General features: G+C 40.5%; 1 protein-coding gene and 1 pseudogene across 4 annotated transcripts in view; both read left to right on the top strand.

The window, feature by feature from the left end:
- The first annotated feature begins 345 nt into the window (after positions 1-345).
- Positions 346-25,907, top strand: LOC129135911 (eukaryotic translation initiation factor 1-like; annotated as a pseudogene).
- The window catches only part of KANK1 (KN motif and ankyrin repeat domains 1), a 68,721-nt gene continuing 67,340 nt past the window's right edge, over positions 25,070-26,450 (top strand). For 3 of the 4 annotated variants that reach the window (XM_054657748.2, XM_054657743.2, XM_063787109.1), the window contains exon 1: positions 25,104-25,192. In XM_054657748.2, the coding sequence (XP_054513723.1) occupies positions 25,156-25,192 (37 nt within the window). In that variant the 5' untranslated portion in view covers positions 25,104-25,155. 4 annotated transcript variants of the gene reach the window in all.

Raw genomic sequence — 26,450 nt, 5'->3', positions numbered from 1 at the left:
CCATATGGCCTTAACTTTATTTAGCAACGTCAGCTCAAGGAAGCCTTGTGTTCCCTTTGGGCCCAGGATTTAGAAGAGCATAATCATAGAATGTCTGTCAGGCCTGAAAGTGTCATTAGGGCTGTCCTATTCTGGACATGAAGAGTCTGAGGCCCAGAGCATTTAAGTAACGTTCCCAGAGTCCCAGAGGTGATTCGAGGCCAACTGGAAATGAAAATGCGGTTCCCAGGCTCTTGGTCTCTCTAGTGCTACTACTTTGCTTGTCTCCAAGCTCTGCTCTGGTGGATGAGTCTCCAGTTGTCACAAGCAGTTTTTAAGGCCAGAGCAAAAGGTTTCCAGGTAAGAGAATTTTTTTTGTCATATAAGAGAAGATTAAATTAATAGGACTTTTGTTCAGATCTGCATTCAGTGAGTTACATGGAAATTTCAGAGGTTGTTGACTTTCCTTGGGTCTGGCTTCTTTTGGATATTTAATAAAGGCTGCAAAACCTTTCCCTTGAATGATGCAGGTTTGCTGAAAACCACAAAACTTTGCATTTGATTTCGGAGGTTTCAAGAGCCCTGTAAAGCCTGTCCCTGGGTTCTAAATGTCCTTTGTCTTGTGCTCCCCTGTTTTCAAGCAGTTCTTTTGCATTTGGAGGTAACAGAACTGTGATCTGGTTTGGTTTTCATACCTTTGTTGCAGATATGTTTTCTTCAAATAAAAAAGAAGGAAAGGATAGCAACTAGGAAGATGAACAAGCCTCATCACATTGGAAACTTAGTGTTGTCTTTGTGTTTACAGTTGCTGTTAGATTGTCATTCCAATAAAAGTAAAATGATGTAATACTTTCTAAAGCTCCCGTCACACTAGCACAAGTGCTTTCATTTTCTGCAGAGTGTGCCACCCTGTTCCTTTCCACATGGATACTTCCTGCTTACAGCCAAAGACTGTTCATTATGCCCTTTCATGCTTCCACGTGAAAGACACAAACTGAGGCTGAAATTGAGTGGCTTCTTACCAAAAATTAGGTATTTGAATAAGAGCAGATAGTTTTTACTTAAAAGATGTAAGTTTTGAAAATGGCCACATGCAGCGGTTAACACACTGATGACTGGACTTACCTGAAGAGTTTCTGATTCAGTAGCCCGTTGTGGGGCCCAAGCATTTCTAATAAGTCCCCAGGTGATGCTGACATCGCTGGTCCACTTCCACACTTTGAGAAACGGTGGCCCAGAGAATAGCAGTCTTAGAAGGCAGGGTGTTTTCCAAATTTTGCTGAAGACAAGAATCAGTTGAGAATGTTTGTTAGAAATGTAAATTTTAACACCATGTCAGACTCACTGAATCAAAATCTCTGGGAGAACCTTGGAATACTATATTATCAGATTTGGAGGAACTACTATTCTCTTGCTACCAGGTAAGCCCCATAGAGTGTCACTTGTTTGCAAACCACTCACAGGACAATAGAATTTTTTTTTTCAAACACTAACTCAACCAGAAGGGACCATATAATATATTTACCACTCTAATCGTTTTCTCATCCGTTGTCTGCTTTGACCCTATGACCCCATGAGCCCCTAGCAGCATCCACATTTTTAAATGAATTTTAAGTCACCCTTCTAAGACATAAATATTTTTGTTTCAGGTACCAATATATTGTTTGAAAGAGATACCAGAATACCTGCTTTCTGAGAATTTCCTCAAGTTTTACTGAGTTCCTTTTTAATAAGCATAGTCACAATATGCATTTGTGTGTGTGTGTGTGAGAGAGAGAGAGAGAGAGAGAGAGATAAAGGGAGAAAGGAAAAAGAAATGTGGTTTTCTGCCAAGTTCAAGTTCCCTAGTGATGGTGATGCTGCTGATCTCGGAACACGTTTTGAGAACCACTGGAATAGACCAATAACTCTCAAATGTAGCAGTGGGAATCTCCTGGAGGAGCTTTGAAATATACTTCTGCTCAGGTCTCGCCCCCAGAGAATAGTTCAATTGGTCTTCGGTGAGACCTAGACAGTAATTCTAATAATCATCCAGCCGGGCGTGGTAGCTCACGCCTGTAACCCCAGCACTCTAGGAGGCCAAGGCGAGTGGATCACCTGCGGTCAGGAGTTCGGGACCAGCCTGGCTAACGTGGTGAAACCTCGTCTCTACTAAAAATACAAGAAATTAGCCGGGCATGATGGCACACGCTTGTAATCCCAGCTACTCGGGAGGCTGAGGCAGGAGAATCGCTTGAACCCGGGAGGCAGAGGTTGCGGTGAGTGGAGATCACTCCATTGCACTCCAGCCTGGGAAACAAGAGCAAAATTCTGTCTAAAAAAAAAAAAAAAAAAAATCCAAGATTGTGAACCATTACTGTAGGTTGCTCCAGATAAAAGGTAATGGGTTAGGAAGCTTAAGACTTGATGAGGAAAAATAAAGGTTAAACCAGTGCTCCTTCCACTTCAGTGTGCATACAAATCACCTGGGGGTCTTGCTGGAATGCAGATTGATTCTGTAGGTCTAGGGTAGGGCCCAAAATGCTGCTTTTTAAAATCAAGTCAGGCAGATGCTGCTAAGATTGCCCAGGGGTCTACACTTTGAGTAGCGAGGTGGTTAGAAAGTGTTGACCTATGTAAGTGCTTATCAACACACAGTTTTTATATATTTTTAAGTAGTATAGAACAAATAAAAGCAATGTCATTGAGATTTCAGATACCTTAACTTAGAAACAATAAATATTTTGCCATTAATGACTATTTCCCTTCCCTTGATGGCTAAAACATTTTGTTTTTGCTTCTCCCTACCTGCTTACTCAGAGTTTCAATCAAATGCTTGTAAATTAATTTTGCTTTAGTATGACACATGTATTAACAGGCCTTTCCCCTTTGTAACTGGGTCCCAGGATTCACAGAGTTTGAGGATCTTGCCTTCTGGCTTCCTCCTTGCCTCAGACCCTGCCCTTTAGGTGTTACTGCCCTAAGAGGCTGAAAGTTTAGTAATGCCCCAGGGCCTCGTTGCAGGAGCTAGTCACTTTTGGCACTTTCTTGCTGTCAGACTGCAGGCTCTGGGAGCCAGTCTTCTTGTGACATGGCTTCATCCTGTGTCTCTGGCTTGAGCCCAACCTTTCAGGCCTGGGTTAGGGGTGAAGCCTTTTATCTGGCAGGTCCCACAGTCGGGCGCCTTTCCCAGCGTGGTGGAGTTGAGACCTTGCTGTCAGAGCCTGTTCAGAAGGAGAGAGGGAGAGACAAGACCTTCACGTGAGGAGGAAAGAGTTTAAGTCCCGTCTGTGGAATCTGTTTCCCCTGGCTTGTTGAATTTTCTCAGCTGAACATGGCAGAAGTGGTTGATATTTGAATTAGAGGCTATGGAAGTGTCCTTGGGAAATGGGTGGGGCTGAGCCAGTGGTCTTCCCTTTTGCCTCTACCTCATGCTGACCAGGGGACAAGGCTCTGTCTCCTGGGTGTGGCCTGTCATTGGTCAGTCTGTGACCATACTGCTATTCTCCAAGGCATTCCTCAACAGAATGGGATCAGGCTTTTTCAGTCATTTCCCATTTTTAAAGGACATCTCCATGGCAGATGCCCCCACTCCCTCCCAGTGCCTGAATATTTGCCTGTCTAGCATGGGTAGGTGAACGTCAGCAGAACTCTTGAAGAATCACTAAAGGGATGTGCTTGTCCTAGCAGGAGAGTCTGTGACAATAAAAAAGCAGCGAATGTTCTGAGTCTCCTATATTAAAAAGGGAAAAGCTTAAGTGAGGTTTATTTCCACTAAAGGATAGCAACATAAGGCAGCTTGACCTTCAGTGTGACTGGAGCACCGTAAATGCTACTTCTACTTTTTTCCTTTTTTTTCTATTGTGGTGAAAAACACATAGCATAGATTTGCCCTCTGAATGTTTAAGTGTACATTTCATTATTGTTAACTGTATGCACAATGCCATGACAGATCTCTAGAACTTTTCCATTTCACGTGACTAAAATGCTATACTCATCAAACAACTCTCTGTTTCCCCCTTGCGCCAGCCCCTGGCACCAACCTTTCTACTTTCTGTTTCTATGAGTTTAATTACATGTATATGTCATAGAAATTTGGCTTTTTGTGATTGGCTTATTTCACTTAGCATAGTGTCTTCAAGTTTCCATTCTATTCATGTTGTAGCATGTGATAGAATTTGCTTTTTTGTAGGCTAGATAATAGTCCGTTGTATGCATATACCACATTTTCCTTAGGCGTTCATCTGTTAATGGACTTTTAGGTTGCTTCTGCATGTTGGTCATTGTGAATAATTCTGTAGTGAACATGGGGATACAAATGTCTCTTCGAGTTCCTGTTTTTAGTTCTTTTGGGCATATACCCAGAAGTAGGGTTCTTGAATCATATGGTAGTTCTATTTCTTATTTTTTTGAGGAACCTCTATATTGTTTTCTGTAGCAGCTGCACCATTTTACAGTTTCACCAACAACCCTCACCAATGTAGGGTTCCGGTTTCTCTACATGCTACCGATGCTTTGTTTTTTTGTTGTTGTTTGTTCTTGGTTTTTTTTAATAGTGGCCATCCTAATGAGTATGAGGTGATACTGTGGTTTTGATTTGGTTCTGCCTTTTTAAACTCCAGATTCAGTCTCTGGTTACAGCTTTTCCCATAACCATTTTCAGGTGAGGTGCGTATGCTGCGTTGGTAACATAAATTTAACATTGTGAGAGCTTTTATCAGGCAGCAAATTGTAAAGCCCCTTCTAGGTCAGACACTTGACCTCTGTAAAGCTTAAGTTAGGAACTTGTATGTTCTTAATAAAACACAAGAAAATATGGGAAATTTCCATTTGGCATGAGCCTTTCTGTTTTCTTGGTGGTGGTGATGTGGGGGTGGTATAGGCTCTTCCTAAGTTGCCCAGGCTGGAATGCAGTGGCTCTTCACAGGTGCAATCATAGCTCACTACAGCCTCGAACTCCTGTCTCAGCCTCACAAGTACTGGGACTACAGGCATGAACCACCATACCCAGTTCCATTCTGCTTTAAACAGTGGAAAAAATACATGTATTTTTTTAAATGGAAGGGTTGGTTATATCTTCAATGTGAAATCCTCTATGTGAAATCTAAATAAACTATTCCTGGAATATCCAGTGTCCTTTCCCCGTGATGATAAACAAAGCCCAGAGCTGCCTCTCTTTAAAGATAGTAAGAAGCCCATGCATAAACAAAACACATAAAAATAAGATCATTTATTTTATTTTACTCATCCGCTTAAACCCATCAATGACTTTTAACTTAGAAGAAAACCTAGTCTTCCTACTATGACCAACAGGACTAAGGAAATCGCATAACTTAGCCTTTGCTTACCTCTCACTTCAGCCCAACCTACTCTTTCCCTCTCTTAAAAACCCAGTAGCTGAAATATATGGAGCTCTTTCTGGCCCCGAGCCTCCACACCTTTTAAAGAAAAAAAAAGATTGTAATTTTGATGAAGACCACATTGTCAATTTTTATTTCTATGGCTCTTACTTTTGGTATTATGTCTAGACCTCTCCAAGCCCTAGGTCTTAAAGATCTTCTAGGTTTTCTTAAGTTCTATAGTTTTTTTTTTAATTTTAGATTTAAGATTCATTTGGAATTAACTTTTGTATAAGACAGAAGGTTAAGAAGATTCATTATTTTGACTATAGATACCAGATTGCTGTAGCACTGTTTGTTGAAAAGACTTTCCTTCCTTTTCTGAAAGAGTTTTTCTTTTCTGAAATGCCTTTGTCAAAAATCGCATAGGCACATTTGTGTGGGTCTATTTCTGGGCTGTATGCTGTTCCTGGGACCATTTTTACCTTCCACCTTTCCCCTAGTTAACTCCTACTTATCCTTCAGGTCTTGGTTTCAATGTTGTTTCCGTGGAAAGACCCTTAAGGGCCACCCATTCCTATACATCTGCATACCCTCAACTGCAGTCCTAAGGAAGGGTACCTCTGTTATTCTCACTCAACACCTGTTTTTTTCTCCTTCGTAGCATTTAGCATAATACGTTTATAACTTTTTTTGTTTGTGCACATATAGTTCGTGCCTATAAGCCTCAAAAAGGCAAGAACTGAGTTTATTTTGTTCACCACTGTAGTGCCCAGCACTGTGCCTATTACATGCTGAGTTCTCAGTCAATATTTTTGAATAAATGAGTGAAACAAAGTTAGGCTTCCTGGAGGATGTTTTCTAAATCCCTAGGTATCGTTTTCTTAAGATCAGAGGATATTCTTGGCTCTTGGAGCCTTAGGGCATAATTGTTTTCCCAGTTAACCCATCTTTGAAGATAGGGATTTTGAGAACTTTTGGCCTACCTCAGAGTCACCTAGCGGGTTATCAAAATGCAGATTGCAGGGCCCCAAACCCAGAGTTCCTGCTTCAGTAGGTCTGGGATGGGCCCCAAAATTTGGATTTCTAACAAGTTCCCAGAAAATAATGCTGATGCTGCTGTTCTGGGAACCCACTTTGAGAACTGTATTAGTCTGTTCTTGTACTGCTATGAAGAACTACCTGAGACTGGGTAATTTATAAAGAAAAAAGGCTTAATCGACTCACAGTTCCACAGGCTGTAAAGAAGCATGGCTGGGAAGCCTCAGGAAACTTACAATCATGGTGGATGGCGAAGGGGAAGGTGGCACGTCCTATGTGGTGGGAGCAGGAGAAAAAGAGGGAAGAAGGTAATGCTATGCACTTTCAAACAACCAGTTCTCGGGGGAAGTCCGCCCCCATGATCTAATCGCTTCCCACCAGGCCCCTCTTCCAGCACGGAGGGTTATAACTCATAAGATTTGGGTGGGGACACAAATCCAAACCGTATCAAGCACTAGTGTTTTAACGTTAAGAATCTGAAGAGGCCCGAGTCACTGAGCCGCCACTGCCAAGGACTCATCTCCCCCTTCTCCCGCCACCGCCCGCTTTTGCAGCCATTTCCACTGAGGAAAAAGAATCGTATGTCCACAGTCCAGAACCTCCACTCTTTCCACCCCTTTGCTGATACAAGTAAGGGTGATACCTGTCCTGCTGGCACTGAGGATTATATCCATATAAGAATTCATCCAACAGAGAAATGGCAGGAAGACCCTTACTACTGTCCAAGGGACTGCTGATGATTATGATAAAAAGAAACCAATGAAGGCATTTAAAAAGAAATTTGCCTGCAATGATACTGTAATTGAGCATCCAGAATATGGAGGTCATTCAGCTACAGGGTGACCAGCACAAGAACATGTGCCAGTTCCTCTTAGAGATTGGAATGGCTAAGGACAACCAGCTAAATGTTCATGGGTTTTAAGTGCTGTGGCTCGCTGAAGCTTGAATGAGGTTTTCCTTGCAATGAGTAGAATTTCCTTTCTGTCCCTTGTCACAAGTTTAAAAACCTCACAGCTTTGTATAATGTAACCATTTGTGGTCTGCTTTTAACTTGACCTAGTGTAATTCCTTCATGCAGTAAACTTGAAAGAGCCATGCTGTCTAGTCTTGAAGTCCCTCATTTAAACAGAGGTCAAGCAGTAGGCGCCTGGCAGTGTCAAGCCTGAAACAAAGCAATACTGTCATGTTTCAGCCACATCTAGAGCCCTAAGATCATAGACAACTACGTCTGGCCAGAAGCTCCTCCGCTCTCCCTCTGCAGAGTTCCCTGCCCTAAGAGACTGTCACCACCCGAACAATCCTCGGTGAATCTAAGAGGAGAGGATGGGGTAAGGCAGCAACAGCAACTCTACCACTGGAAGGGAGCCTTTGGTGGTCAAAGAAAGATCCCCTGGTGTCTATAACCTGACCAGGGGCAGAGTTTTAGAGAGGCCCCCTTCCCAATAGCGAGGTGATAGGACATCTGGCTTGCCACAAAGGTCTTTTTGACCAGACATGCCCTAGCTAAGGGATGTCCAAACACCAGAATGTGAGACCAACCTTCCATCAAAGTTAAACCTTTGACAAGGGAACAAATCTCAAAACTGATGTACCAGTCATGTAGCTAGCTGTAGAGCTTGCAACTTAATGGCAACAGCTGTCCAATGTCATGGGAAGTAACCAACTGGTTTTGAGGTTTGTTTGTTTTTTTTCCCCTCCAGTTTTAATGTTATGTGTAATGTATTTAAACCCTTTTTTTAAATTTAAGTTCTAGGGTACATGTGCACAACATGCAGGCTTGTTACTTATGTATACATGTGCCATGTTGGTGTGCTGCACCCATTAACTCGTCATTTACATTAGGTATTTCTCTTAATGCTATCCCGCCCCCCTCCCCCCACCCTACAACAGGCCCCAGTGTGTGATGTTCACCGCCCTGTGTCCAAGTGTGCTCATTGTTCAGTTCCCACCTATGAGTGAGAACATGCAGTGTCTGGTTTTCTGTCCTTGCAATAGTTTGCTCAGAATGATGGTTTCCAGCTTCATCCATGTCCCTACAAAGGACATGAACTCATCCTTTTTAATGGCGGTATAGTATTCCGTGGTGTGTATGTGCCACGTTTTATTAATCCAGTCTATCATTGATGGGCATTTGGGTTGGTTCCAAGTCTCTGCTATTGTGAATAGTGCCACAATAAACATACGTGTGCATGTGTCTTTATAGCAGCATGATTTATAATCCTTTGGGTATATATCCAGTAATGGGATCACTGGGTCAAGTGGTATTTCTAATTCTAGATCCTTGAGGAATCGCCACACTGTCTTTTACAATGGTTGAACTAGTTTACACTCCCACCAACAGTGTAAAAGTGTTCCTATTTCTCCACATCCTCTTTAGCACCTGTTGTTCCCTGATATTTTAATGATCGCCATTCTAACAGGTGTGAGATGGTATCTCACTGTGGTTTTGATTTGCATTTCTCTGATGGCCATTGAGGATGAGCATTTTTTCATGTGTCTGTTGGCTGCATAAATGTCTTCTTTTGAGAAGTGTCTGTTCATATCCTTCGCCCACTTTTTGATGGGATTGTTTGATTTTTTCTTGTAAATTTGTTTAAGTTCTTTGTAGAATCTGGATATTAGCCCTTTGTCAGATGGGTAGAAGCCAAATCATGAGTGAACTCCCATTCACAATTGCTTCAAAGAGAATAAAATACCTAGGAATGCAACTTACAAGGGATGTGAAGGACCTCTTCAAGGAGAAGTACAAACCACTGCTCAACAAAATAAAAGAGGACACAGACAAATGGAAGAACATTCCATGCTTATGAATAGGAAGAATCAATATTGTGAAAATGACCATACTGCCCAAGGTAATTTATAGATTCAGTGCCATCCCCATCAAGCTACCAATGACATTCTTCACAGAATTGGGAAAAACTACTTTAAAGTTCATATGGAACCAAAAAAGAGCCCACATTGCCAAGACAGTCCTAAGCCAAAAGAACAAAGCTGGAGGCATCACGCTACCTGACTTCAAACTATACTACAAAGCTACAGTAACCAAAACAGCATGGTACTGGTACCAAAACAGAGATAGACACTAATGGAATGGAACAGAGGCCTCAGAAATAACACCACACATCTACAACCATCTGATCTTTGACAAACCTGACAAACACAAGAAATGAAGAAAGCATTCCCTGTTTAATAAGTGGGGCTGGGAAAACTGGCTAGCTATATTTAGAAAGCTGAAACTGCATCCCTTCCTTACACCTTATACAAAAATTAATTTTTTTTTTTTTGAGACAGGGTCTTGCTCTGTTGCCCAGGCTGGAGTGCAGTGGCGCGATCTCAGCTCACTGCAATCTCCGCCTCCTGGATTCAAGTGATTCTCCTGCCTCAGTCTCCCAAGTAGCTGGGATTACAGGCACCCGCCACCACGCCTGGCTAATTTTTGTATTTTTAGTAGAGATGGGGTTTCACCTTGTTGGCCAGGTTGGTCTCAAACTCCCGACCTCAGGTGATCCACCCACCTTGGCCTCCCAAAGTCCTAGGATTACAGGCGTGAGCCACCACGCCAGGCCTAAACCCTTATTTAAGTAAAACTTGTTTTCAGAAAAAAAAGAATCTCAGGATGTGTTACATGTCCCCCTTTTACTTAGTGACAGTCCCAGGCACACTTGAGCTTGTCATTAACAATATTCATCAATTTAAGAGTTGATCAGAGAAGGTCATACAAGAATCCAATCTCAGTGGAATTAAAGGAAAAATTTTTGCTAAGCAGAAAATAAATGAGAACTGTACATTTAAAATAAATAAATGAACAGAAAGCCTTTCAAATCATACTAAACTAACATATCTGTGGCTACTACATTGTTGTTCTTTAATGCTTAAATAGGTAAAAGCACTGATGTTTTGGTTGAAACTACCAGCAGTAGGAATGCTTGCTCAGTAAGAGCAAGACCCCACTAACACAGTCATATTTATAAAGTCAAGGTTTAGGTTTCTGCCAGGGTCTGTTTTCCCTAAATCTATTACAAACAAATGAAAGCAAATCAGTAAATACTGTTTTAATGTACCTATACCGAGTCATAAAATTATTTTCCTCCCAAGTCAGGAAGAAACATAAAGTTGGTTAACTGAAAAAGAGAAAGTTTAATCATTCTGATTTTCATTCTGATGCTCTTCTTTAGACTGTCTATTGCTGCTTTCTTTTGTAGCAGAACAGCTGATTTTCGGCCTAGGTTTTCATGGTCTGATAAACCTTCACCATAGACAGTTTCTTGGAAAGAAACTTTGCAAGTGTCAGTTATCTTTAAATGTTCAGGAAGCTGTGTGGGTCTCCGACCCAGCTGGAGCAGAGCCAGCACGGGATTCTGAAAGCATTTGCAGGCTCTGAGATGGTTTTAACCTGTTCCTTGGCAGTGCAGCCCTTGTGTACACTCTTGGAAAGATACTAATGTTTACTTTCATGATGTAGAATGGGTGAGCAGTGAAGGGTTCTAGGAAGGTTCAACACACTCATGCCCACTTTGGGACACAAGGAGGCAGATGCTATCATGGGAACTCTTCAAATAAGGTGGTATGGTTTGGCTGTATCCTCACCCAGATCTCATCTTGAATTGTAGTTCCCATAATCTCGTGTGTTGTGGGAGGGACTCGATGGGAGGTAATTGAATCATGGGGGCAGTTACCCTGATTCTGTTCTTGTAATAGTGAGTTTTCATGAGATCTTTACACTTGATTAATGTTAACTGTAGTTGTCCTACTGATCTATCGAACACCAAGTCTTATTTCTTCTAAGTGTATTTGTACCCATTAATCTACTGCTCTTCATTCCCCATCCCCGCTACCCTTCCCAGCCTCCGGTAACCACTAGTCTACTCTCTATCTTCATGAGATTCACTTTTGTAGCTCCCACATCTGAGTGAGAACATGCGACATCGTCTTTCTGTGCTTTGCTTGTTTCACTGAACATAATGACCCCCAGTTTCATCCATCTTGCTCCAAATGACAGGATTTAATTCTTTTTATGGCTGGATAATATTCTATTGTGTATTTTTACCATACTTTCTTTTTAAATATTTATTATTATTTTGTAGAGACAGAGTCCTGCTATGTTGTCCAGGCTGGTCTCAAACTCCTGGACTCAAGCGATCCACCTGCCTTGGCCTCCACATTTTCTTTATTCATCCATTGATGGACACTTAGGTTGATTCCGTTTTTGTCTATTATGAATAGTGCTGCAATAAACATGCAAGTACAGATCTCTCTTCAATATATTGGTTTTCTTTCTTTTAGATAAATAGTAGTGGAATTGCTGGATCATATAGTATTCTACTTTTACATTTTTGAGGAACCTCTGAACTGTTTTCTATAGTGGCTGTACTAATTTACATTCCCCCCAACAATGTGTGAGGATTTTTCTTTCTCTGCATCCTCACCAGCATGTTATTCCCTGTCTTTTTTGATAAAAGCTATTCTAATTGGGGTGAGATTATATCTCATTGTGGTTTTGATTTGCATTTTCTGGATAATTACTGATGTTGAGCACTTCTTATACCCTTTGTTCATTTGTCCTCTGTTGAGAAATACCTGTTCAGGCCTTTTGCCCTTTTTAAAATCAGATTAATGACTTTTTGCTATTGAGTTGTTTGAGCTCCTTATATATTCTGGTTATTTATCTTGTCAGATGGGTAGTTTGCAAATACTTTCTCTCATTCTATGGGTTGTTTCTTCACCTTGTTTGACTGTTTCCTTTGCTGTGCAGAAGCTTTTCAGCTTGATGTAATCCCATTTGTCCATTTTCGTTTTTGTTGCCTATGCTTTTGAGAACTTCAACAAAAAATTTTTGCCCAGACCAATGTCCCGGAGCATTTCCCCAATGTTTTCTTTTAGTAGTTTTATAATTTCAGGTGTTAGATTTAAGTCTAAATCCATTTGTATTTGATATTTGTACATGGTGAGAGATAGAGGTCTAGTTTCATTCTTCTACATATAGTTGTCCACTTTTCCCAGTGCCATTTATTGAAGAGACTGTCCTTTCCCTGTTGCATATTGTTGGCACCTCTGTCAAAAATTAGTTGGCTGCAAATGGCATGGATTTATATCTGGGTTCACTATTCTGTTCAGTCGGTGTCTGTGTCTGTTTTTTATGCCAGTACTGTGCTGATCTGGCTACTATAGCCTTGTAGTATATTTTTAAGTCAAGTAGTGTGAGGCCTCCAGCTTTGCTCTTTTTGCTCAAGATTGCTTTGGTTATTTGTGGTTCCATATAAAATTTAGGATTGTCTGCTCTGTTTCTATGGGGAATATTGTTGGTATTTTGATAGGGATTACATTGAATCAGTAAACTGCTTTGGGTAGGATTGTCATTTTAACAATATTCTTTCAATCCATGAGCATGGAATAATATCTTTTCCATTTTTTGATTCATCTTCTATTTATTTAATCAGTTTTTTATAGTGATCCTTGTAAAGATCTTTCACAGCTTTGGTTAAATTGATTCTCTGGGGCCAGGCACAGTGGCTGACACCTGCAATCCCAACACTTCGAGAGGCCAAAGCGGGAGAGTTGCTTGAGCCCAGGAGTTTGAGGCCAGCCTGGGCAGCATAGTGTGACCTCATCTCTTAAAAAAAAATCAAAATATTAGCCAGACGTGGTGGCATGTGCCTGTGGTTGCAGCTACTTGGGAGGCTGAAGTCAGACGATCGCTTGAGACCAAGAAATCAAGACTGCAGCGCTCACTGCACTGGTGACAGACTGCAGAGCTTGAGACCAAGAAATCAAGACTGCAGCGCTCACTGCACTGGTGACAGACTGCACAGCTTGAGACCAAGAAATCAAGACTGCAGCTCTCACTGCACTGGTGACAGAGTGCGAAGCTTGAGACCAAGAAATCAAGACTGCAGCGCTCACTGCACTGGTGACAGAGTGCGAAGCTTGAGACCAAGAAATCAAGACTGCAGCGCTCACTGCACTGGTGACAGAGTGCGAAGCTTGAGACCAAGAAATCAAGACTGCAGCGCTCACTGCACTGGTGACAGAGTGCAGAGCTTGAGACCAAGAAATCGAGACTGCAGCGCTCACTGCACTGGTGACAGAGTGCGAAGCTTGAGACCAAGAAATCAAGACTGCAGCGCTCACTGCACTGGTGACAGACTGCAGAGCTTGAGACCAAGAAATCAAGACTGCAGCGCTCACTGCATTGGTGACAGAGTGCGAAGCTTGAGACCAAGAAATCAAGACTGCAGCGCTCACTGCACTGGTGACAGACTGCAGAGCTTGAGACCAAGAAATGAAGACTGCAGCGCTCACTGCACTGGTGACAGACTGCAGAGCTTGAGACCAAGAAATCAAGACTGCAGCGCTCACTGCACTGGTGACAGAGTGCGAAGCTCGAGACCAAGAAATCAAGACTGCAGCGCTCACTGCACTGGTGACAGACTGCAGAGCTTGAGACCAAGAAATCAAGACTGCAGCGCTCACTGCACTGGTGACAGACTGCACAGCTTGAGACCAAGAAATCAAGACTGCAGTGCTCACTGCACTGGTGACAGACTGCAGAGCTTGAGACCAAGAAATCAAGACTGCAGCGCTCACTGCACTGGTGACAGAGTGCAAAGCTCGAGACCAAGAAATCAAGACTGCAGCGCTCACTGCACTGGTGACAGACTGCAGAGCTTGAGACCAAGAAATCAAGACTGTAGCGCTCACTGCACTGGTGACAGACTGCACAGCTTGAGACCAAGAAATCAAGACTGCAGTGCTCACTGCACTGGTGACAGACTGCAGAGCTTGAGACCAAGAAATCAAGACTGCAGCGCTCACTGCACTGGTGACAGAGTGCAAAGCTCGAGACCAAGAAATCAAGACTGCAGCGCTCACTGCATTGGTGACAGAGTGCAAAGCTTGAGACCAAGAAATGAAGACTGCAGTGCTCACTGCATTGGTGACAGAGTGCAAACCTGGGTGACAGAGCAAAACCCTGTCTCAAAAAAAAACAAAATATTCCTGGGTATTTTACATTCTGTGTAGATACGATAAATTAGATTGCTTTCTTTCTTTTTCAGGTTGTTCACTATTGGTATATATAAATGCTACTGAATTTTGTATGTTGGCTTTGTATCCTGCAACTTTACTGAATTCACTTATTACTTCTAATAGTTTTTTGGTTTTTAAAAATAGAAGATCCTGTCGTCTACATTCAAAGCGAATTTGACTTCTTTCTTTCCAATATGAACACCTTTATTTATTTTTCTTGACTAACTGGCCAGGACTTCCGCTTTATGTTGAATGAAAGTAGTGAAAGTGCACACCCTTGTCTTGTTCCAGATCTTAGTGGAAAGCCTTTTAGGTTTTCCCTGTTTGGTATGATGTCGGCTGTGGATTTGTCATATATGGCCTTTATTATTTTGAGGTATGTTTCCTCTGTACCCGGTTTGTTGAGGGTTTTTATCAAAAGGGATATTGAATTTTATTGAATACTTTTCAGCACTTATTGAAATGGTCATATGGTTTTTGTTCTTGGTTCTGTTAATGTGTATCACATTTATTGATTCGCATATGCTGAACCATCTTTGCATCCCTGGGGTGAATCCCACTTGATAATGTTGAATGATCTTTTTAATATCTTGCTGAATTCAGTTTGTTAATATTTTTTGTTGAGGATTTTTCTATCTGTGTTCATCAGTGAAATTAGCCTATTGTTGTCTTTTTTTTTTTTTGGTGGCCTTATCTGGTTTTGGTATCAGGGTAATGCCCGCCTTGCAGGATGAGTTTGAGCATTCCTTCCTCTTCAATTTTTTTTTTTTTTGAAGAGTTTGAGTAGAATTATTATAGTTCTTCTTGAAATGTTTAATAGAATTCATCAGATCCTGGACTTTTCTTTGATAGGAGACTTTTAATTATAGCTTTGATCTTATCACTTGCTATTGGTTTGTCGAGGTTTTCGCTTTCTTCGTGGTTCAATTTTGGTTGTATATTTCCAGGAATGTATCTTTGTCTTCTAGATTTTTCAATTTGTTGGCAATTGTCTCTAATGATTCTTTGTACTCCTATGGTCTCTGTTGTTTTGTATCTTTTTTGTTTCTGATTTTATTTATTTGGGTCCTCTCTTTTTAGTTAGTCCTTCTAAAGTTTTGTCAGTTTTTTTTTTTAACTAAACGTGTTTTGTTGATCTTCAGTAATGTTTTAATCTCAATTTCATTTATTTTTGCTCTGATCTTTATTATTTCCTTTCTCCTAGTAAATTTGGGTTTGGCTTGGTCTTGCTTTTCTAGTTCCTTGAGATGCTCTATTATTAGGTTGTCTTTTGGAAGTCTTTCAACTTTTTTGATGTGGATGTTTATTGCTATAAACCTCCTCTTAGTACTGTGTTTACTGTATCCCATAGATTTTGATATGTTCTGTTTCCATTTTTATTTGTTTTGAGAAATTTTTAAATGTTCTTATTTCTTCATCAACTCACTGTTTATTCAGGAGCATGTTGCTTAATTTCCATGTTTTTGTTTAATTTCCAAAGGTGTTTTGTTTTTTTTGTTTTGTTTTTTTTTTTTTTGAGATGGAGTCTCCCTCTGTCATCCAGGCTGGAGTGCAGTGGTGCAATCTGCAACCTCCACCTCCTGGGTTCAAGTGATTCTCCTGCCTCAGCCTCCCAAGTAGCTGGGATTACAGATGTACACCACCACACCCAGCTAATTTTTGTATTTTTAATGAGACAGGGTTTTGCCATGTTGGTCAGGCTGGTCCCGAACTCCTGACATCAGATGATCCACCCACCTCAGCCTCCCAAAGTACTGGGATTACAGGCATGAGCCACCACACCCAGCCCAAAATTCCTCTTGTTATTGATATCTAGTTTTATTCCATTGTGGCCAGAAAGGATACTTGATATGATTTCTACTTTTAAAAATTTGTTGAGACTTGTTTTGTGGCCTAAAATATGGTTTATTCTGGGGAATGTTCCATGTACTGATGAAACGTGTATTCTGAATAGTTGAGTGAAGTGTTTTATAAATATCAGTTGGACCTATTTGATCTGATGTGTAGTTTGATGCAATGGTTTCTTTGTTAATTTTCTGTCTAGATGATCTATTCATTGGTGAAAGTGGGGTATTTGACGTCCTCCACTATTATTGTATTACAATCTCTCTCTCTCTCTTTGTATCTATTAGTGTTTGCTTTATATACTTGGGAGCTGAATTTCAGTCCATCAAATGTATTAATCAGTTCTAAGATTTCTTTTTGATTTTTTGAATAATGTCTCTTTGTTAAATTTCTCTGATAAATTTCTGAATGGAGAATTACCGTTTTGTTTCTTGTTTTCTGGTTGTTTTGTAACTCTTCTCCTCCTTTCTTCCTGTCATCCTTTATGGTTAAGTGACTTTCTCTGGAACTATGTTTTAATTTGTTGGGGTTTTTTTTAGTGTGTTTATTATAGGTTTTTACATTGTGGTTACCATGAGGCTTATAGAAAACATCTTATAGATATAACAAGTTATTTTAAAGAGATGACAGCTTATCTTAGATAAGCAGTCCCCAGTCTGTTTTGGCACCAGGGACCAGTTTCATGGAAGACAATTTTTCCATAGATCGGGCAGTGGGGATGGTTTTGGGATGAAACTGTTCTACCTCAGATCATCAGGCATTAGATCCTCATAAGGAACGCTCAACCTAGATCCTTCGCACTTGCAGTTCACAATAGGGTTTGCACTCTTATGAGAATCTATGCTGCTAATGATCTGACAGGAGGTGCAGCAGGCAGTGCTGTGTGACCTGGTTCCTAACATGCCACGGACCAGTGCTGGTCCATGGCTCAGGAGTTGGAGATCCCTGTCTTAGATAACAAAAAAAAAGAATAAATAAAAAACTTTAAAACAACCCTCCATCTTTAATTCCATCCCCTGACATTTTGACTTTTGTTGGTCTGAATTTACATATTTTGATATTGCCTATCTCTTAACAGGTTGCTGTAGCTGTTAGGGTTTTTGATAGATTTGTCTTCTAGGTGTCATACTAGAATTATGGGTAACTTATGGGTGGACTGCACATGACAATTACAGTATTTGAATATTCTGGGGGTTTCTATACTTGATGTTACCCGTAGGTTTTATACCTTCAAATGTTTTCTTTTTGCACATTAATGTTTTTTCATTTCAGATTGAAGAACCATCTTTAACATTTCTTGTAAGACAGATCTAGTAGTGGTAAATTCTCTTAGCTTTTGTTTGTCAGAAAAAGACTATCTCTCCTTCATACTTGAAGGATATTTCTGCTGTTTGCTAGATAAAGTATTTGAGGATAGCAGGGTTTTTTGGGGTTTTTTCTTTCAGCACTTTGAAAATATCGTTCCACTTCCTCTTGACTTACGGTTTCCATTGAGAAGTGTGTTGCCAACTGAAGTGGAGTTTCTTTGTATGTTATAGCCTCCTTTTTTCTTGCTGCTTTTAGTATCCTCTTTTTGTCCTTGACCTTTGAGAGTTTTATTATTATATGCCTTGGGTGTAGTTTTATTTGGGTCAAATCTGTTTAGTGTTTTCTGACCTTCCTCTACCTGGATATTTTTCTCATATTTTGGAAAGTTTTCTGTTATTATTTATTGAGTAAGCTTTTTTCTACCCCTCACTCTTGCTCAACTTTGTCTTGAACACCAATAATTCTTAGATTTGGTCTTTTAAGGTAATATTCTGTATCTTGTAGGCAATCTTTGTATAATATATTTCCATTCATTTTACTTTTTCTCCTCTATGTAATTTCAAAGAGCCTGTCTTTGGGCTGACTGATTCTTTCCTCTGCTTGATGCATTCTGCTGTTGAGAGCCTCCAATAAATTTTTCAGTTAGCAAATATATTTTTCAATTTCAAGATTCGTTTGATTTTTTATCACTTCAATCTCTGTTAAATTCCTCTGATAAGTTTCTGAATTGCTTTTCTTTGTTGTCTTGGAGATCCCTGAGTTTCTGTAAAACTGCTATTTTGAATTCTTGGTCAGAGAGCTCATGAATCACCATCTCATTAGGGTCAGTCACTGGTTCCTTGCTTTATACATTTGGGGAGGTCATGGTTCCATGTTCTTATGGATATATGTCTGTGTCTTTGCATTAAAGGATTTATTATTTATTCCAATCTTCTCTGTCTAGTCTGTTTTGGTTTTTACTGGTATGTTTGCTTAGAGATTATTTGTAATTTAGCTGTTGAATTTCTTACACGTTTTTCCCGCTAGGTCACTGCCTCTTTTTCAGCACTAAATGGTACTTAAAACCCAGGTTTGCCTCTGTTCTTCTAGCAAAGGATCAGAGGATTGCCTGGCTGGAATGGGGGAGGTTCCAAAGGAGCTATCCCTGTGGTATGGAGAGGCTGGCTAGGAGTTCATGCCCAAGAGACCTGTGGAATCTACCTCCTACAGCGTAGTGCTGCCGAACAGCCACTCTGATTTGGCATCTCCTTTGGTTGAGTTACAGAGCGGAGCTTCCAGGGCTGGAGATGGTAATCCTGCCTCCTTCCTTTGTGTCCGGCTGTCCACAGGGTGGTATCTCCCTTCAGGCACTCCTGATGCTTCTCATGGGTTGAGGCATGGATAGGTCTCCTGCCAAAGAAGCCAAGATGGTAGGCAAGTTGTGTGTCCAACTTAATCTCACTTTTTCCAGTGTAGTATCTGAATTGGGGGAAGTTTTACATCTGCTTGATACCAAGCAGACTAGGGGAAGGGTGTCACAGATATGAAAATCTGATTCTCTTACTGTCTGCTGGAGTTTTGTTTTGTTTTTTGTTTTGTTTTGTTTTGTTTTTTACTTCTCAGTGGCCCCAGGAACTGACCGATTCTCTTTCATGAGTTCTGGGAGATTGCTGGTGATAATCTCGTTGATGTATATTTTTTTTGGTTATTCTGTGGGGAGAAGTGAAGCCAGCTTTCATCTACATTTTTAAAGTATAATTCTTATTTTGAGTGGCAAGAATCTGATTCCAGTATCCTGCCTTAGTTTTTATGCATTTTTGAAACTCCTACCATTGCATTTAGAACCTTCTACCTGGTGGAGTTTTTTTTTTTTTGTTTTTCAGTTTTGGAAGTATTTGATTTTTTGAAACAGTTGACATTCATATAAAGAACAAGGTTGATAATCAAGCCTGCTCTACTAATTCTGTGCAGTCTAGAAAAGAGTGTACTGGGACCGGGCGCGGTGGCTCACACCTGTAATCCCAGCACTTTGGGAGGCCGAGGCATGCAGATCACAAGGTCAGGAGATCAAGACCATCCTGGCTAACACGGTGAAACCGCGTCTCTACTGAAAATACAAAAAATTAGCTGGACGTGGTGGTCTGTGCCTGTAGTCCCAGCTAATCGGGAGGCTGAGGCAGGAGAATGGCGTGAACCCGGGAGGCGGAGCTTGCAGTGTGCCGAGATGGCGCCACTGTGCTCCAGCCTGGGTGACAGAGCAAAACTCCGTCTCAAAAAAAAAAAAAAAAAAAAAGAAGAAGAAGAAAAGAGTGTACTGGTTAAGTACTGAGAAGCATTGCCTTTGTGTCATGTAAGTACTTCAGGCTCTTAAATGTGTTACTCCAAGGAATAAGGTTGCAAATACAGTTGCTCTAAAAACATATTATACCAGCCTGGCCAACATGGTGAAACCCCATCTCTACTAAAAATGCAAAAATTAGCTGGGCATGGTGGTACACACCTGTAATCCCAGCTGCTTGGGAGGCTGAGGCAGGAGAATCACCTGAACCTGGGAGGCGGAGGTTGCAGTGAGCTGAGATTGCGCCACTGCACTCCAGCCTGGGCGACAGAGCGAGACTCCGTCTCAAAAAAGAAAAAAAATTACATAAAATTCCGAGATGCAGCTTTCTTATCTAAAAAGGATTTGCGCAAAGCCTCCTTGCAGTAAGCATATAGGTAACTAAGGTGTCTACCTTACGTATATGCATCACTCATTTATGCCCTAAGTTCTCATTTGTTGAAACAATAGTGCCCTTACTCTAAATCACATAATCACAAGAGCCCTAGGGCTGAATTGCTCAGCTTTAAATGTCAGCGCTGTCATACTAGCTGTGTGATGTGAGCAAGTTCTATAACTCCCTGTGCTTGTTTCTTATGTATACAGTGGAGAGAAGGGGTAGTACTTTGTAGGGTTGTTGTGAAGTTTAAACAAGGTAATAACTGTTAAGTGTTTTTAAAAGTCCCTTGAATGTAACAATTGCATCAGTGGTAAGGTATGCATTTTTCTCATATGGCCTCTGAAATGAGGATGTGTCTTATAATGAATGTAATTTCTTAATAAGCATTTTATCATTTAGTGACATCTTTTTTATTAGTAGTACTTAATGTTACACTTTGGGTGACATTTTATATTTCAATAACTAATAGTAAGAGGTCTATTAACATTAGCTGCCATCAACATTACCATCAATATTATCATCAGCATTATCTTGTTTCTAACTGAGATAGTGGCATTTGATAGTTTAGCAGTGCTAGAGTATATATCAAATCTCAATTTTATCTAACTACTTGTTTGCATTGGTGTATTTTTATCAAAGTTCTAGTGTGCTGTTTTTCATATTTGTATCATTTTAGCTAATATAAAGTATTTATGGGGTCAGCTCATGCAATGTTTCCGTCATTCATTGTACCTTACTTGGCGATCTACTAAAACATGCATCAGCATCCTTCAGTCTCCCGAAATAAATAGAGACAAAGACAAATTCTTTATTTTCTCTGTTGATGTATTTTCCTAAATCCTTTCGCAGGAGTGGTTTCTTTCTTAGCTAGGAGAACTAAGCCACCATTGTACCACTTAAGATTTACTGGTTTGCACTGTCCTCTGAGGGAGAAAAGAAGCAATTTATTGATCTGTAACACAGGAATGGACTGTGGCCAAACCTTTTCTGGTTTATACAATGCACCGACATAAGAATCTGCATAGCATTAAGAAGAATGAGCACTCACAATTTGAGGCCGCCTGTCAGCATGAATAATAACTGAGAAAAATCAATACACAATATACAACTGTTCTCTTTGCACAGACACTGCCAGGATTCACACCCAGTGACAGTGTCTTCTTTTTTTTTTTTTTTTTTTTTTTTGAGACAGGGTCTCTCACTCTGCTGTGCAGGCTGGAATGCAGTGGCGTGATCTCGGCTCACCGCAACCTCTGCCTCCCTGTTCAAGTGATTCTTGTGCCTCAGCCTCCCAAGTAGCTGGGATCACAGGCGTGTACCACCCTACCCAGCTAATTTTTGTAGTTGTAGTAGAGATGGGATTTTGCCATGTTGGCCAGCCTGGTCTTGAACTCCTGGCCTCAAGTGATCCACCCACCTCGGCCTCCCAAAGTGCTGGGATTATAGGCTTGAGCCACCACGCCAGGCCGACAGTGTCTTGTTATTTTACCAGTGATATGCTTATAGTTCCTAATTTTAGGCTTCCTCCTTATTTTGGTTTTATTGTTCAGTTTGGGGAAGGGTGGGAGGCACCAATTTGGATCTGAGAAAAAGATCTGCCAGATGAAAGAGTTTCAATAACAGGAGAGGACCTTGGGCCAAAGTTTATTAAGCTTCACTAGGAAGATTCTGGGCACATCTCCATCCAAATACCTTGACACATACTTCATTCACCCCTAGCACATGCAGCTTGTCCCTTCTTGTCTTCTGTTTGCCTTCAAGGTTTTACATGGTGGTATTTACAAGCCGTTATGGAGCAAGAGTGCAAACACACAAGGCTAGCAAGGGGCCAGTAAACAGGGTTTGGCTTAGGGTTTTGTGGTTGTTAGCTTTTAAAAGCATACTTGGTTGAATAATTCCAGAAACTGGGCTTCTTTCCTTTGCCCCTTCATTTGCCCCTCCCTCTCTGGTCTTCCCAGTCTCCACTTTTTTTTTTTTTTAAATAAAACTGCGTTTGTCAGAAATGTATAGACATTCACTCCTATTCTTAAAAGACAGTGTTTATCCCTAATGCCTGCCTTTTGATTCAGCCAGCAATGACTGTGCACACAGAGGTTATTGCTCTCCAAGTTCAATGTTGTGGACCTGAACCAGTGCCTCTGTTTCCAAGAGAAAGTCGGGTGATTACCCCTTCATCAGGGAGATTGGAGCCATCCTATCCTTCTGGTGTGTCACCAGCCAGAAACTAAGGATCAGCAGGGAGTGGATGGTTTAGAATCTCCTCTCTCCAGGTGAACACAGTGCTAGTCAGTGTAGCTGGAAAAGCCACGCAGCGGGCAGGCTTGTCAGAAGCAATCTGTTTAAAAAAAAAAAAAAAAAAAAAGAGAGAGAGAAAAAAGGGTCCTTTTGAGTTTACACTGAGTTGCTTTCACAGTAGTTAGCTTTGAACTGTGGTGCAAACCCATTTAAACAATGAGGGAAATTTCACTAAGTGGCAAGAAATTCTCACCCTGTGTGATCAAAGCAATCAGCCATTTCCTTTTCCTTCCTTTTTATTTACTTATATTTCTGACCGCTTATAATCTTCGTGATTGTAGCCTGATAGTTTCCTTTTTTGAATAGCATTTAAAAAAATACCTCTTCTTTTCCCTGAGGGTTTTAAAGCAAATAAGACAGAAGGGGTCTAAATTTTTAGTTTTATTTTTTGAGACAGTCTCGTTCTGTCGCCCAGGCTGGGGTGCAGTGGTGCAATCTCAGCTCACCGCAATCTCTGTCTCCCAGGTTCAAGTGGTTCTGGTGCCTCAGCCTCCTGAGTAGCTGGGATTACAGGCGTGCACCACCAGCCCTGGCTAATTTTTGTATTTTTTAGTAGAGACGAGGTTTTGCCATGTTGGCCAGGCTGGTCTCAAACTCCTGACCTCAGGTGATCTGCCCGCCTCAGCCTCCCACAGTGTGGGATTACAGGTGTGAGCCACCGCGCCTGGCCTAAATATTTATTTTTAATAATTATTATTACAAAAGTAAGAAAAGAGCTAAAATCCATGATTTCATCACCCAGAGGCAACCACCACAGTGAACATTTTGGTACATTTACTTCTCATCGTTTAAATTAAATGTGTACATATACACATACATATTTTTAATAAAATTAGGTTTAGGATAGTATAGTTTTGTTTTTCTTTTAACCAACATACTTTGAATATTTTACCTTATTAAAAACTTATATGATTTCAATGGCTGCATTAGAATTAGTGTATACGGATATTATTTTAGCATTCTGTTGTTAAGAGGTCATGTGGGTTTCTGAATTGACACTTTAATTTTCAACTTAGAGTTTATTTCTCCCAACTTCTTCTGATTTCATGGGTCTAGAGTCAGAGTTTGGGCACAATGGAAATGGAATTTCTATATGTACTGTTGTTTACTGTTTGCTAGTATTTTTTGGAAGGTATTTGCAAAAACCAAAGGGGAAACGGTGTTCTTTTTTGTATTTTTTCTTTTTTTTCTTTTTTTGTTTTAAATTTTGTGATTGAAATATAAGTCTTATTATGGTAATCTCAGGTAACTTTTAAATAGAAATATCAATGTAAAATGAATATATTGCCCAACGTGGACCCCGGTGTTTCAGAACTATGTGCCATGCTCTATCATTTTGTTACTGGAAAGGGGTCTTAATCCAGACCCCAAGATCTTGGATCTCTCACAAGAAGGAATTAGAGGTGAATCCATAGAGTAAAGTAAAAGCAAGTTTATTAAGAAAATAAAGGAATAAAGAATGGCTATTCCATAGGCAGAGCAGGAGCGTGGGCTGCTCATCTGATTATACACACAGTTACTTCTTGATGCTAAACAAGAGGTGTGTTTAGCATCTTGTGTTTTGCAGGAAAGGGGTGGGCAGTTCCTGGAAGTGAGGGGTCCTCCCCTTTTCAGACCATATAGGATAACTTCCTGACATTGCCATGGCATTTGTAAACTGTCCTGCTGCTGGTGGGAATGTTTTTTACCATGCTAATGCATTATAATTAGCATATAATGAGCAGTGAGAATGACCAGAGATCACTTTCATCTCCATCTTTGTTTTGGTGGGTGTTGGACGGCTTCTTTACCACAACCTGTTTTATCAGCAAGGTCTTTGTGACCTGTATCTTGTGCTGACCTGTCTCATCCTGTGACTAAGAATGCCTAACCTCCTAGGAATTTAGACTTAAAATAAAGGTCTCAGCCTTATTTTATCTAGCCCCTATTCAAGATGGAGTTGCTCTGGTCCGAATGCCTCTAATAATTTGAAGTTTATCCAGCGGCACAGTGGGAGATAATGAATTTTTGTTTAAGAGGAGGAGGACTGACTGGATCAGATTTGTGCTTTAGAAAGGTGGTTGCATGTAAGAAAGAGGCGTTGGTAGAAAGACTTCGGATATCTCAAAAGAATTTCCATGAAGTTAATCTTTTTAAAAATGTAAACATTTGGTGCAATAATTGCTTTGAAATTGCAGTTGAATAAATGAACTTTTTGAACCAGAATTTGGAAAGGAAGATATGCTTAAAAACCAAAAATATTTTGTAGAGTGCTACACATTAGGAAGTCATTTGTATTTGGTGACCACTTTCCTAAAATAGTCTCATTTCTAGAGAACCAATTTTGTTTCCCATAGATTATTCTGTGTAGAGACCCCCTTTCAGTATGTAGCCACTGGTACATCCGTGGGTGTTATCTCCATACTGCCAGGTCCAATGCAGTCACCTCCTGGATCTATAGTCTTTCTCCCCCCATTCCGATTTCCTTTCTCTGTTAGCAGTCATCTTTGTAAACGGAAGTCTAAGATTTAGTGTTGTACATTTTTTAAATGATCCATTTTGATGGGGCTCTCTTTATTGTTTCAGGTTGAATGCCTTTGAGAACTTGATGCATAAAATTTGCATGACTCCTCACTCCTTTCTGAATCTCTCATTGGACTCAAGCCAGCATGGCTCACACCACAAAGGTTAACGGCAGTGCCTCAGGTAACCCTGTGCTCTGGAGTTTGTGTGTTAAATGTATGTCTTTTCTCAAACTAATTTTTTATTCTCTTTAATAATGAACGGATAATAGCAAGTTGCCTAGATAACTAGGATTTCAAAGCAATTTTCTGTCCATTGAAGTTTGGGTTTCTTTTGTTTTACTCTCAGAAAATTTGCTTTTATCTTAGAGTCTTGCACTGAAATCAGTTGAGTAAATTATTACCTAAGTCAATTCTGTTGAAGTGTTGAAAGACAAATGTAAATGCTGAATGCTGATGCAAATGTAATGTATACTCGTCTTGCACTTCTTTCTGAGGGATTGAATGAGGAGAGAGGAAATTAGTTTGGATGCTTAAAACCAATTCCTAGTAGCCACTCCCAAGCAGCTTTTGTTTGATGTTGCTAAACAAAGAGAAAGGAGGGAAGAGAAGTATATATTCTGTAAAATGATTCTCTTAGGAATACGCAACAAGCCATATTATGAATCATAAAGACCTGTATTTGAATTCTTATTTTGGTTATATTAGAGACTTACATAGTTTCACTTTCTGTTCCAATATTGCTTCTGTGAGATTCGGGAGAAATCTGTACACGAAATGCAGAGAAGATCCTCCTAAGAGACACATCACCATGGGGACAACCTGCCCAAAATGGCATGCCAAGTGTTCATTTCTTTTTTGAGTTATGTGCCAAATAGCTGAATGAGTGAGAATAGTAATTGTCTATGCAGAAATTTTTTCTGAGCATCTGAGTCCAGAGTCCTACGTCTGCTGGCTCTGAACACCTTCAAATGACAACATTATATACTGGAGCAAGTGTAGAATTGGAGCCAGGAAACCTGAATTTGAGTCCTAGTTCCAGCACTAACCGTGAAATATTGGGCAGGGCTATTTCTCCACATGTAAACCATCGGTAAGTATATCCACCTGCCGGTTTAGGACCAGTGAGCGCACCAGAAACATACTTACAGGAGCTATGTAAGCCGTAAAGCACTTCTGAAGACAACAGCAGGAAGTGACCTCTAAAGTGGGCATTCCCAGCCCATGAATGTGACTTTTTATTCTAGCGGTCTCAGCTGCAAGCATCTCCTCTGGGTAGAACACTATAACCCAAACCCAGATAAACTCAGTTATTTGTTCTGGGATGACTGATCTTTCCCTGTCCATTCCATTTTTGACCTTTTTACTGCCCAGCTTCTTGAGACTTTTATAGATTCTGCTGTGGGACTGCTATCAATAGTAAAGACATGAATGAGAATATC

The sequence above is a fragment of the Pan troglodytes genome, chromosome 11 (genome assembly GCF_028858775.2).
Source record: "Pan troglodytes isolate AG18354 chromosome 11, NHGRI_mPanTro3-v2.0_pri, whole genome shotgun sequence".
Lineage (NCBI taxonomy): Eukaryota > Metazoa > Chordata > Mammalia > Primates > Hominidae > Pan > Pan troglodytes.
This window is presented reverse-complemented; position numbering and strand designations above follow the sequence as displayed.